The sequence below is a fragment of the Phyllostomus hastatus genome, unplaced genomic scaffold, assembly GCF_019186645.2.
Source record: "Phyllostomus hastatus isolate PE091 unplaced genomic scaffold, TTU_PhHast_1.1 phas_scaffold_114, whole genome shotgun sequence".
In the NCBI taxonomy this organism is placed as follows: Eukaryota; Metazoa; Chordata; class Mammalia; order Chiroptera; family Phyllostomidae; genus Phyllostomus; species Phyllostomus hastatus.
In genome coordinates, this window is record NW_025334006.1 from 3,559,483 (window position 1) to 3,571,498 (window position 12,016).

The following is a 12,016-nucleotide window of genomic DNA, read 5'->3' on the forward strand; positions in this document are numbered from 1 at the left end:
TATTCTGAGTGAAATAAGCCAGGCCGTGGAAGACAAATACCATATGATCTCACCTATAAAAGGAACCTAATGCACAAAACAAATAAAGAAGCAAAATAGAGCCAGAGGCATGGAAACAAGAAACAGACTGACAGCGACCAGAGGGGTGGGGGGATACACAGAGCTCTTTCCTTAGTACAGTGATCAAGCCTTTCTCCTCTCCTTAGAACCTAATGCCACTTATTTGACTAGACAAACTGTGTTATTGAACAAAAATGAAAGGTTTTAAGGGGTGTTAAGTAGTATCCATAAGCATTTAAGAGAAAAAAATCTTCCCCCCTTTTATTGCTGATTTCTGTTCATTGGCCTCATTTCAAAAATATGTGTGCATGCCTGTGTATGTGTACATACAAATATACATATAATATTAGAGTAGGCTATAAGACATTATATAAGCATTTAAAATGATGCAGAAGACCATTTAACGACAAAAAGTTTGATATATTAAGTGAAAAAGCATATTATACAACAGCATATAAACTAAGCATGGTTTTACTTTGATAAAAATAATTATGTGTGGAGGTAGGGAGAAAGAAAATTAGCTACTCTGTAGAAGGTTCACAATGGATATCTGAGTGTAGTGGATTATATTTTTATGTTCTTCTTTATGCTTTTCTGCTTTCCCAAGATTACTTTAACCAACACCCATCACTTTTCCAGTCAGAAATGAACTCACTTTTTGGACACATGAGAACATTCTAAACTCAGGAGAATGTAACTGAAGTCTTTGAAACCAGCCAAGAAACCCCTTCAAATTGTTATGACCCACTCACCCTCTCAGCATCCACTTGTTGCCTTCCAGACGGAGTGCAACAGAAAGAGTCCCAAACTAGAAATCGCATGCCTGCTTCCCTGTTTATCTATTCAGAGATTTCTACCCACCTTCTTCCAAAACCAGTCTGCGTTCCAGCACTCACTGTGCTACCACTTCCTGCTGTGTACTCAGACTCAGTTTCTGTAGAGGAAAACCCTGCCTGTCAAAAGTGGGGGTCTCTTCTCCTCCACTCACCCATCTCTCTTGCCCCACGTGATGCTGCTCTCAGCATCACGTGCTAGATTCGAAGACGTCTCGGTAGATTCAAAGACGTCTCCCGAACTCTAAAACAGTAAACACAGAAAGACCCTTCTTAGTGAATAATCTGAGTATCTCTGTTTGCGTGGATTTTGAGAAAAATCTCACCCAAAGTGTTTGTGTTTCTTTCCTCTTCACTTTTACCTACAGGGGAAGACACCTCAAGAAAGAGCTCAGCAGGCTGGGGACCCTGAATTGGCTGCTTACCTAGAAAGCCGTCAGAACTATAAGATCATTGGCCATGAAGACCTGGAAACTACTGTTTGACCCTGGGAGACAGGCAAAGAGAACCTGAGCGAGCATATCACCTGTGCCCTCCTGGCGATCGGGCAGCTCCCCTGGAAGAAGCTGATGGAATCCATAAATCCATCTCTCTCCTGCAAGAGTCTATCTGAGACCGCTCCACCAGTTTTTAAGGGCTACCAAGATGTGCAACAAAATAGGATAGCCCGCAAAGGACGAGGCAGGGTACCTGGAGATCTGTGGAATACGAGTTCCACACTATTCGATCCTTATCGCTTCCAGCAAGTAGCATGAACTTCTGTGTCCACCTGTATCATTTCTTTTAAAGATTCAAAGGATGTTCGTACAAAAGGCACTGCTCCCTTCTCCCCCAGGCATTCACCTTCCCCTACACCACACCATTTCCATGTAACTACCCATTCATTGAAAAAAAATGCAACACAGTCTCTTCTCTTTAACTTCAGTCTTTGAAGACTGCAAGGCTGTCTGAAGACCTTTGAAAACCCTCTGGATGCCCCGCAGAAACTGAACTGTTAAACCGCTTCCTTTTCCAAGACTAAATATACCAGGACGACTAGTGACTTTTTTTTTGTTTTTTTTTTTTTGCATGTCTCTCCTCCCTCCCCAGTCCCTCTCCATCACCAAGGAGCTGGGAGGTGCCACATGGGTGATGTCAACTTGTGCATTGTACCTCTGAGGTATGGTGAGGTGGCATGGGAGTCGCCTGTTCTCAGAGGGACCTCGGAGAAGTAACCCAGGGGTTGGCCCAGGTTGTGGGGCTGTCGCTGGCGGCCACAAAGGTCGGATTCAGCTTGGGCTGTTTGCACAGCTCCGTACTGCCTATGTAGCCATCTTTGCCTTTTGCTGCAATGTAGAGATGAGCAACGGGTTAAGCAAAGGCCCGCGGCCAGTTTGCAGAAGCGCTCAGCTCTAAGTGCCGTTTCAACGGCAGAGCAGAAAACCACGTGCAGGAACTGCGGTTACAGGATATGGAGCTCTACGCCAGCGCGGACTTCTAAACTTTCTGAGTGATAATGGAAAGCAGGCAAATGGACTTGAAATACAACAGCAGAAGCAAAAGTAGCAACATATGTCAAAGAAACTCACTTAAGTACGAAAACAGTCACTGGAATTTTGCACAGAGGCTAATAAGTACAGACTCTTGGGTACAGCGGTGAGGGTGGGGGCCGGTTTTAGGTTTTCCTTCTAAGTGTTGGTTTTCGTTAGCCCAAGTACATCTTGTCCCAAGGACAAAGCCTTGCTGCGTGAGTTTCACTGCCGACATTCAGGACGCATGGCCCTTTCCGATGGATGCCTCACCTACTTACTTGTCAGGTCCCAATGTCGTACCTGACAGCACTAGAGCCCCATTTTACATGTGCAGGGGGATCTGATATATTATTTTCTCTATTTTCTTCTACCAGAAAGTTCTTAGCGCAAACCACTGTGGGAGCCCAGCCGGGGGAATGTCTCCCTGGCAGGAGAGTGGTCACTCCTAATCCTGCCGCGGAGCAGTGGGTACCCACAGGTGCCTCTCGTAGGGACTTGGTGATCGTTACAATTTTAGGGGAAAAGGTCTTCTAACTTTTGGCGACCGTGTGTACTTGACTTGCGTGTGAATCAGAAATGAATGCGGTGACCCCGGGGTTTGCTTTGAATTAAACGTCTGTTTCCAGGGCTCTTCTCCACTTTGCTCTTAGACGTAAGCAACACGCTTCCTTCCTGTTTCTGCATGGCAGCATAAACGATTGTTTCTCTATGTTGAATGTACAGTGGTGACACGTTGCTCATCCGAATCACGTTTTGATCACACATCACTTTGAAAGCACAGACGGGATATACTGTTCAGTAAGAGTAGCCGCTCAGTGGCTGGGGATTGAGTCTCTCCTGAGTCATTTCAAAATCGAATGGCTGGCATTATTTTCAGCCGTGGGAGGACGGGTTGGATGCGAGTCATCTATTTCCATAGGTCGGTCTTAGAAATGGAACTATCGTCTGGGTTTTATGGTGAGGGGAGGAGGGACTGCAGCAGATTGGTTCCAGAAGCTGGAAAAAATATGCCGCCGGCGAATTTAATCACTGGGCTTCTGCTGGGAGCTTTCAGTTGGTGGAACCGTCAAGGAGATGTTGTGATGACAGAAATATAATCCTTCAAACAGACCGAAAGCTGGCTTTGAACGGTGCCTCCCATTCCCTCGATGGAGCCAAACGCTTAGCCACGTGGTCAGCTACCCAGCTGCCACTGCTGGGGTGAAGGACTCTTTTCATCACCTCCCATCTTGTATTTCTCTGTGATGCTTCAAAGCAGCTCAGAGAAAATTTAGGGTACAGGTGGCCAAGGGCCAATTCCCATAGCTCCAGTGGGAGTCACAAGTAAACCTCGGCAATGAAAATAGATGACGTACTGACTGCCGTAGGGGTCTTGGAACATTTGGAAATTGTTCAACCCTCCCTCCCCCAAATAGTAATAGAATCCTATGTTATTTCTTTTAAGATTTTATTTATTTATTTTTAGACAGAGGGGAAAGGTGGGAGAAAGAGAAGGAGAGAAAAATCAATGTGTGGTTGCCTCTGGTGTGTCCCCTATCAGGGACTTGGCTGGTAACCCAGGCATGTGCTCTGACTGGGAATTGAACCAGCGGCCTTTTAATTTGCAGGCTGGCACTCAGTCCACTGAGCCACACCAGCCAGGGCAGAGCCCTACATTATTGATGGAGAATGGTATAGGACCAAGGCAAATATCTCTGGAAAAAAGCAAACACCCCCAGGATTTGGGCTTTCCAAAAACAAAAAGTCAAAAATGAGCAAAAACAGTTACATGTGTAATGGCTTCTACATTACACCTACTTCCTGGAGCATTTTATTTTTTAACTGATCATTGCATGCGACAGTCCTGGGCTTTAAAAAGAGCTCAGGCCATATGCTCCAGGGGTTTCCAACTCTGAAATCAGCTTAGGTAGATGGTATCCCACTTTTAATGGGCCCTCAAGAAGTATAGAAGCAACTAGTCTGGCCCCAGTCTGAAACCCCACATAACTTTCTTTTAAAAGACATCAAACGATATACCTGTAGAAATACCATTTTCTACAAAACCTACTGAGACTACAGCACAGAGTGGCTGGCTCCGCTGACATTCCTCCGTGTCTGGCTCAGAGGAGCCCTCTGTGTCGCCGCCCTGTCGGCTTTGGGATACCATTTTTAGATCAGACTGATAGAGCCATGAGAAATGGAGCGTTATTCAAAGACAACAAGATATAACCTTAAAGATAGTCATTTTTTTTGAAACCACCTATTCCAGTTTTACACCAGTAATGAAATAGAACCCAGTTGAGCTGTGCTTTATCACGTTCAAGGACACGATGCAGCACAGAAGCCAAGAAGGAAATAAACACCACGGCTGGGAATTTCACTTTGAGAGTTCTGGTTACCTCTATAGAAGTTCCAGCCTAAAAACAGATGCTATTTTTGAAAGAAAACTTAGCTGGCAAGCCCAGTCGTGAGATCAGCGATGACTGACGGGAAGCCTTGCATCCCCAGACGCCCCTACCTTTTCATAGGCTCTGGCTTAATGCTTAGGCAGGTCCACTTGCGTGGAGAGATACTCAACGGGCAGTTAATGTTCATGTGGACTTAGTAACGGTCTCTTCAGTGGAGGATTTCTGAAACGTGTGTATTAGATTCTCAAACTACCCACTTCGTAGAGAATGTGGGGCAGCAGTTTTATTTTTTGTGTCCCCTTTATTTAAAATATTTAGACGTTTTGAAATTATAAAAGCAGAACCTGCTTTTTATAAAAAGCTCTAAGACCATGTAGGTGAGTAGCCCATGCAAAGAGAGGTGCTCCTCTGTGTTTGTGGTGTCCTCGTCCCACTCTCCGGAGATCAATAATGCTGACCTGATAGGCATGTAAACGTTGCTGCTTGTAAGTCATGTGAGAAATACTCTGTGCCTACACCAGCCCACCTCCTCACGGAAATGTATTTATCTGTATACATATATGTGTATATATACTATACACACATATACAAAAGAGAAAACATTTCAGAAGCATGCTGGTCACCTGTATATGTATAGTTAACACCAACAGCCCAAGACAAGGGAACAGAGAATTTCCATGTATCCATTGCTGTTTCTACTACTACTCAGCTTAGTTCTATCACAGCATCGTACTGCAGTTGCACATGGCATTTGCTAGTGCCTGTGTCATCACATCCACGACCAAACGGTCTTGTGACCGCTTATGTTACCTCCCATACAGCATGACACCTACCAGAGCCCAGAAACGTGTTCGGATCTCAAGCGGAGGGCTTGTTCCTATGCGATGCTCACACACTTCCCCAAGCTGAGGTCACAGGACTAGCGCCCCGTAGGCTGCCTAATGATATTTAATTAGAGTGAGCTGTTGCTAGGAAAGTGTAGGAACTTGGGCGTGGGCTGGGGTCTGAGGAGCTTGGCTTCCTTCCAGTAGGAGTCACTAATGAAATCACTGAAACAGCAGGCTATCTTCTGCAATTATGCTATTTAAAAGTAAAATAGATCATTATGAAATTAGCTCATCATAACCACCAACTAAAAGTACTAATTGCTCTACTTCAATGGATTATTGTCATTTAGGGGAAAAAAAGTCTGGGGCACGCATTCAATTAGAGAGTTTTCTAACTAATCATAAACTTTTGTTTATTTAGTGTAGAACTTCCCAGGTGTTACAGAACCGTCTCTGAGTCAACCTTTTCATTCTCTCAAGTGTGTATTCAGCTGCTGGTGAGTCCTGCTGAGTTTTCTTGGCCAGGCCTCTCAGATGGACCTTGGCGCCCTCATCCCTTTTAGGGTCCCCCTCATCACTCACCTCCGGTCCCTCCAGTTGTCTGGCCCTGGCCACAGCACTGCTTGTGGGCTGCTCTTCCCTCCTTAGTCATTTTTTTTCATGCAGGTATAGAATCGCCCTCAGCTATTATACACAAAAGTGGATCAAAATGAAATCACCCTCTGAGACAAATATCCATTTTGCCTGAAGGACAAACAGACGTCCCCTGGCCTGGATCATGTCCTAGAGACCCAGGAGCCTGCCTCTGAGAAGTGACCTGTCAGACAGGGTCAGCAGATGTCTGTGTCAGTCACCCCAGGGGCGTCGGGGAGGCCGCCATCATGAAAGCTTCGTCCACATCGAACGTTACCAACAATGTGCCCGTGAGAAGCCGCCCCCGCAGCTGGGTTATGTATGTGCCATAGTCCTGTGGCTGCCTGTGGACTTCAGGCTGTCTCCCGTAGTTTACTGAGAAGCCCGAACACAGGACCCGAGCAAGGCGTTGTGCCCGGGGACAACCTGCTCTCCCAGGACACTGAGAATCATTGAACCGGTCCCAAAAAAGAAGCAGGGGAAAAAAAAGAATTCCGAGGCTGTTGAAGCATTACATTTTAAAAATAGAGATTTGAATATTGGGTGGTATCCTCACGGTGGGCAGATTCCAGTCTATCTATATCTGTATTCAGTTCATTCACTCCTTCAAATACAATCATGTTTGCAAATCAGTCACACATTTGTGTTTTTAGTCATTTCTTTTTGATACACAACATGTTTATCACGTAGTCTGATGCAGGCACCCTACTAAGGACATAACGAACAGAGGAAAGAGATCTCTGGACCTCACGGAGCTGACAGCTCAGGAGAGAAGACAGATTCCGCCGTGCGGGGCTCTGCGCGGGAGCAGCCCCTGCTCCGTGGGGAGCGTGCCCTGGGGGCTCAATCGTGGCTTCCAGTGCAGGCCGCTCGAGCCAGCGATGTTTCCCTCCCACGAAATCAGAAAGGAGAATACGAATGTGCAGGAGGAAGAGCGACATTTTGCAGTTCCTTTCCCTTGGAGTCTTGGCACTCTTCTTAAAATCGTATATGAAACCAGGACTTCAAGTTGCAACGTAGACACATCGCTAAAATGAGAGCTAAAACGCATCCTTTATCTCAAGGATGTAACTAGAAAGGAGGTGAAATTGGCAGTGGGTTTGGTTAACTATAAGGAAGGTGCAGTATAAATATCGTCAGAGAGTGGAGCGGGCGCCCTAATAGAGTTATAACATTGTGGCCACATGACCACCTTGAGGGGTGCTATGCCCTGGGACCCCTTGCCCGAGGGAGCTGGAATTCGATTCTGTGACTTTTTAAGTGTTTCTTTTAGAATGACTTTGTGGAATGGCAGGATTTCACTTGAACCATTTATCAACATCTATTAATCTTTGAAACATCCGTTTGTGAGTGAGGGGGGCTCTCAAATCTTAGGGACAATGACCTTTCATTATAATTTAAAACACTTTTAAATTAATGGAGCCTAATCCACAGTAAGAGCTAATGAAAAGAAAGCATGCTAAGCAGTACAACTTATTCAGAAATACCTCTGGAGCATTATGCATTTTGATGAACGTTCGTTCTTAAGCATTCCCCCTATTGGAAAGCTGTTTTACTGTCTGTCTGTCTAATACAAAAAAAAAAGTGCTGCGATTTGATACGCTTAGAATTAAATGTCATCTAATGGAACCACAGAAGAAAATTCTGCCTAACAGATATTTGGAAGGCAAGGCCATGCCCACGAAAGGCAGCCTTGGAAACCGCCTTGGCTTCTGCTCCTGGCATGCTCATCACGAGGGGTCGCTTACCCATAGAAATGAGAAAGTGATGATTCTGGGTTTTCTTCATTTTCCAGAGTTTCAATATTTGGAGCCAAATGGCATGTGCAGTGGGCGCCTTTGGTGGTGAGAACAACTGGGAATATTTTGTTTCTCAATCATTAAGTGAAATACATATAATTTTTAATAGAAAATAGTTTAAATGACTCACAGCTATACTGTTTACTATAACAGTTTCAGTAATCTTTAAAATATCAGTGTTTTAGCATTTTGGTGTGAGTGTTCTTTTTTCTTTTTGACACTTTTAGTTTTCAGTCCCAGCGTGTATGAGGTGGATAATACTGATGAGACGTTTTGGATGAGTAAATGGAATATCAGAGCAGTGGATTTGACTTGCACAGATTTGTGTAGTAATCGGTAGAATTGCAGCCAGAACTGTATGATCTTTAGAAATTACAGACTGACGTGCCCGCAGTAGATGTCTTCTGAGTAAATCATCTTCCACCATTGTCTTCAGTACCGCTTTACATCAATCATTTGGATGTCTGTAAATTAGAAAAACATTCACCTTTGATCCCACTAAGAGTTGGTTAGAACGGAGAATGTAAAGTCACAAACACAGAGTGTTTGCTATTAGCAGCTTACTATCTTGGACATATTTCAAAGGGAAAAAAGTCACGGGTTTCAGTACCAGGGTGGAATTCCCGAGGAGAAATTAACGTGGAGAGTGGCTTACTAACTTTTCTACTTGGTGATTCTCAGCATTTATAAATCTTAGCACTGCAGTTCCTTGAATGACATTTGTTTCAATACCACTTTGTTATAACATTGATGAGATGCCATAGGAATTTAACTCTCATTTGTATCCATTAGTCTGTGGGAAAATTGCTTTCATTATACATCATTTCACTTAAAGTCATCGGTCGAACCTGACATTAAGTGAGGACTTACTGTGCTGTTTTCTCTCCTTGGAAGTCACCATTGAAGTGACACTATTTTGTGAGGCTGCCCCAGAGAGTGCTGGAATGGCCTTGCCACTCAAGGCCCCATATCTCTAAGCCTGTGGCTGGGTTTGCAAACCTGAGTGTGTCATATGCAGTCACGTCCATAGAGGCCTCAGGCACTTGGGGGAGGTGTGCTGTGCTTGAAGGGGAAAGAACAAACGGGCTTGAGATATTCTTCCATTCCGAATCTCGCCCTTCGCGAGACCTCTCTCTGGGCCAGTCGGTGAATCCGAACGAGAGTCAGGTTTGATCTGGAAAGAAGTCCCAACAGGATTAAGAATAGGAATGTCTGGAGGAGACAGGCTGGGTAGGACTGTTAGACTCCAGTTCTGTAGGGCGGATGATTTGCAGCCTGAAACAAGGACAGGGAGACTGGGCACAGACGTGGAAAGGGGTAGCTTTATTACTTACGGAAGGATTTATTATTTTCCTAAACAGTACACCCAGAAAAAATGGATCAGGCTTTCTGGAAAACAGAGAGGATTTATCACAGCTAGTATTTCTTCTAGTATTTAAGTGAAAATTGAGCAACTGAATCAGGGATCACGTAAAAGCAGTTCCTTAATTGGACTAACAGACTCCTGTGATGTTTTGCAGGTTTAGCTTCTCTGACTTCAGACGGAAACAGAACTCAATTAGAGCCCCCCTGCCCCCAGGTCCCTACCATCTAGATGGCAATGAAAGCGAATGACTGTTTTTATAAAAACACCAGTCATTGCAAATATACCCCAGGTCATTTAGAAGGAGGTACCTCATGATCCTAAAGCAATTTGCTTTGTTGACATACACCCACTCTGTTCAGTGCTAGCCAGTTCCCTAATCGCCTGAATAAGACATGTTTCTACTAAGTCAGAACAGTCCCAAGTTCAAGAATGAAAGGGAAGACAAAGGATCTGCCATTCCTCTTCCTCTTCTTTCTATCCCTTTGTTGTTTGGGCTATGCAGCTGGCATCTCGACTTAAAGAAAAAGCAGAAGATCTATTTTCTGGTGAAAAAGCGATCATGGAGGCAATTTCTATAACTTACTGTTTTTAATAGGGCTTAACCTCTTATCTCCAGGCTAATGCGTCTATCATGTTTCTGCTTAAGTGGCCTACAGTTTTAATTGCTCATCTTTCCTTTCATTGTAACTGGGCCTGAATCTTATATTTCAAGTCAGTCGGAGGGAGAGGGAGTCGGTCTTGAGATCGTCTGAAGAAGTGGGCCCAGTACCCGGAGTCTGGCTCAGGCAGCTGCTCCCGCCCCTCCTCCCTCGCCCCTCTCTCTGCCCCTGGCTGGGAAGGTAACGGAAGAGCAGAGAGGCAGGGAAAAGAAAAAATATCCTCAAGAGTAGTAGGGTAATAAGGCTCTAGTCTTAACACAGGTTGCCATGGTAATCCACAAATAAATAATATAAGCCCTCGGCCAACTTTTGATCCTCATGAAAAACAAATTCAGGAGATACAGAAAAGATTGAACTTCATCAGAGTGGCTTCCAGGGGTAGCGTTATGAAATTTTTAATATATGCAGCTTATAGGAATTAGATTATGTGTGGAATTCAGGGGAAAACAGGGCTGCACCCATAGAAGAACTTTCTAATCGAATTTTCTAAAGGAAGGGGTTGCTTTTTAAAAAAGTTTTTCAAATCCTCCTAGGAAGTTAGATCTGTCCACAGACTTGAGTCGGTCTGCAATTAAATGTAAGAAAAAGAAGGGTGATTTAGGGAGTTCTTCACAAATCCAAATATGTTCAATCCTAACAGGCTCAAAGACCGTCTGACTTTCTCCTTTGGGGGTTTACATATAACTTTTCTTCTTGAAAAATGAGAAAGAGAGGAAATGTTTACAAATTGTCTTGAGTTGGAAACATGAACAGATGACAGCGCTAACTGCTTTACCCTATTTTTGTTAACTTATAGGTGATTCTCTCAAATACGTTGGCAACATCTATCACTTTTAAGACACTGTCTAGCTTTGATACTTTCTGCTCCTTGTATAATGAATACAAATGGTATTCAATACAAATACATTTGGGTTGTGTGAACAATATACATTTTCATTCACTGCCTCCCCTCCCCCATGTGTTGGGCTGAGGCTCCGATCCCGGGAGTCATTTCTGGTGCAGCCAGAACCCGGGCTGATGCTTCCCGACATCCTGACGGTGGGTTGGGAAGTGCGGGGCTCTTGCCACCCTGGGAAGTGATGTTTGAAATTTTCATAGACAAAATATCCTAATAAAATTAGAATATGTTGTGGAACACACCTTTGAAAAAGTTAGGGTCTGAATTAGTCTTAGGAAAGGTTAACTAGGCTCTTGTCTATGTAAATTACCGGTAGTGAAGTGGGCAGCCGTGCCTCTGAGCGTATGGACCACAGCGGACGGAAAGGGAGGAAAACCATTCCTTTAAGGAATAAGGACGGTCTCAGTGCCATAAGAATGGCTGTGCTTCACTTTGATTTCGGAGTGGGGAAAGGCTCCTGGCCAGCCAGCGTACCCCTGGTTGTGGGGAGTCCTCTCCCAAAGGCTACATCTGTACAAAGAGTTTCAGACACATTATAAAGGGCTCTTTCATAATTTCCGATTCTGCCCTATCACATCCCAGAGCCATGATTTTGCAAAGCTGCCAGCTGGCAGGTGGCATAAAATAAAAAGTAGCAGCTGTGGCAATGGGCCGATGAAGTTTTTTTTCCAGGTACGGTGGGATCCAGATGATACGAAATGGAGGGAGGGTGGGTGGGAAGGGTCGGGTGGGGAAGGGAAGAATGGAGTTTTTTGTAACAAAGTCATAAAGTATTTTTCCCTAATTTTCTTGCATTTCCTATTTATATAAAGTATCTTGATCACTGTGTTGCTCTACAGAGATTTTCAACGGAATTAATTTGGGAGACTGAACTAATCTCTGAAAAAGAAATGGACTCGTTAACAGTTACTTTTTTGGATACTTTTTCTGTATTGTGAACTGTGTGGAAATGTACAGAATAAAACATACGAAATATAATTAGTTTCTTTTCATCTGTCACTGGCTGCTAGATTTAATTGGTGTGAATACTGTGCTTAATGGTG

The 12,016-nt window shown here is 44.2% G+C and overlaps 1 protein-coding gene across 2 annotated transcripts in view; it reads left to right on the forward strand.

Moving 5' to 3' along the window:
• Window positions 1-11,655, forward strand: part of DGKI (diacylglycerol kinase iota) — a 403,697-nt gene extending 392,042 nt beyond the window's left edge. For both annotated transcript variants that reach the window (XM_045855648.1, XM_045855646.1), the window contains one exon: window positions 1,262-11,655. In XM_045855648.1, coding sequence (XP_045711604.1) covers window positions 1,262-1,378 — 117 coding nt within the window. In that variant the 3' untranslated portion in view covers window positions 1,379-11,655. The remainder of the gene's footprint in view (window positions 1-1,261) is intronic.
• The last annotated feature ends 361 nt before the right edge of the window (window positions 11,656-12,016 follow it).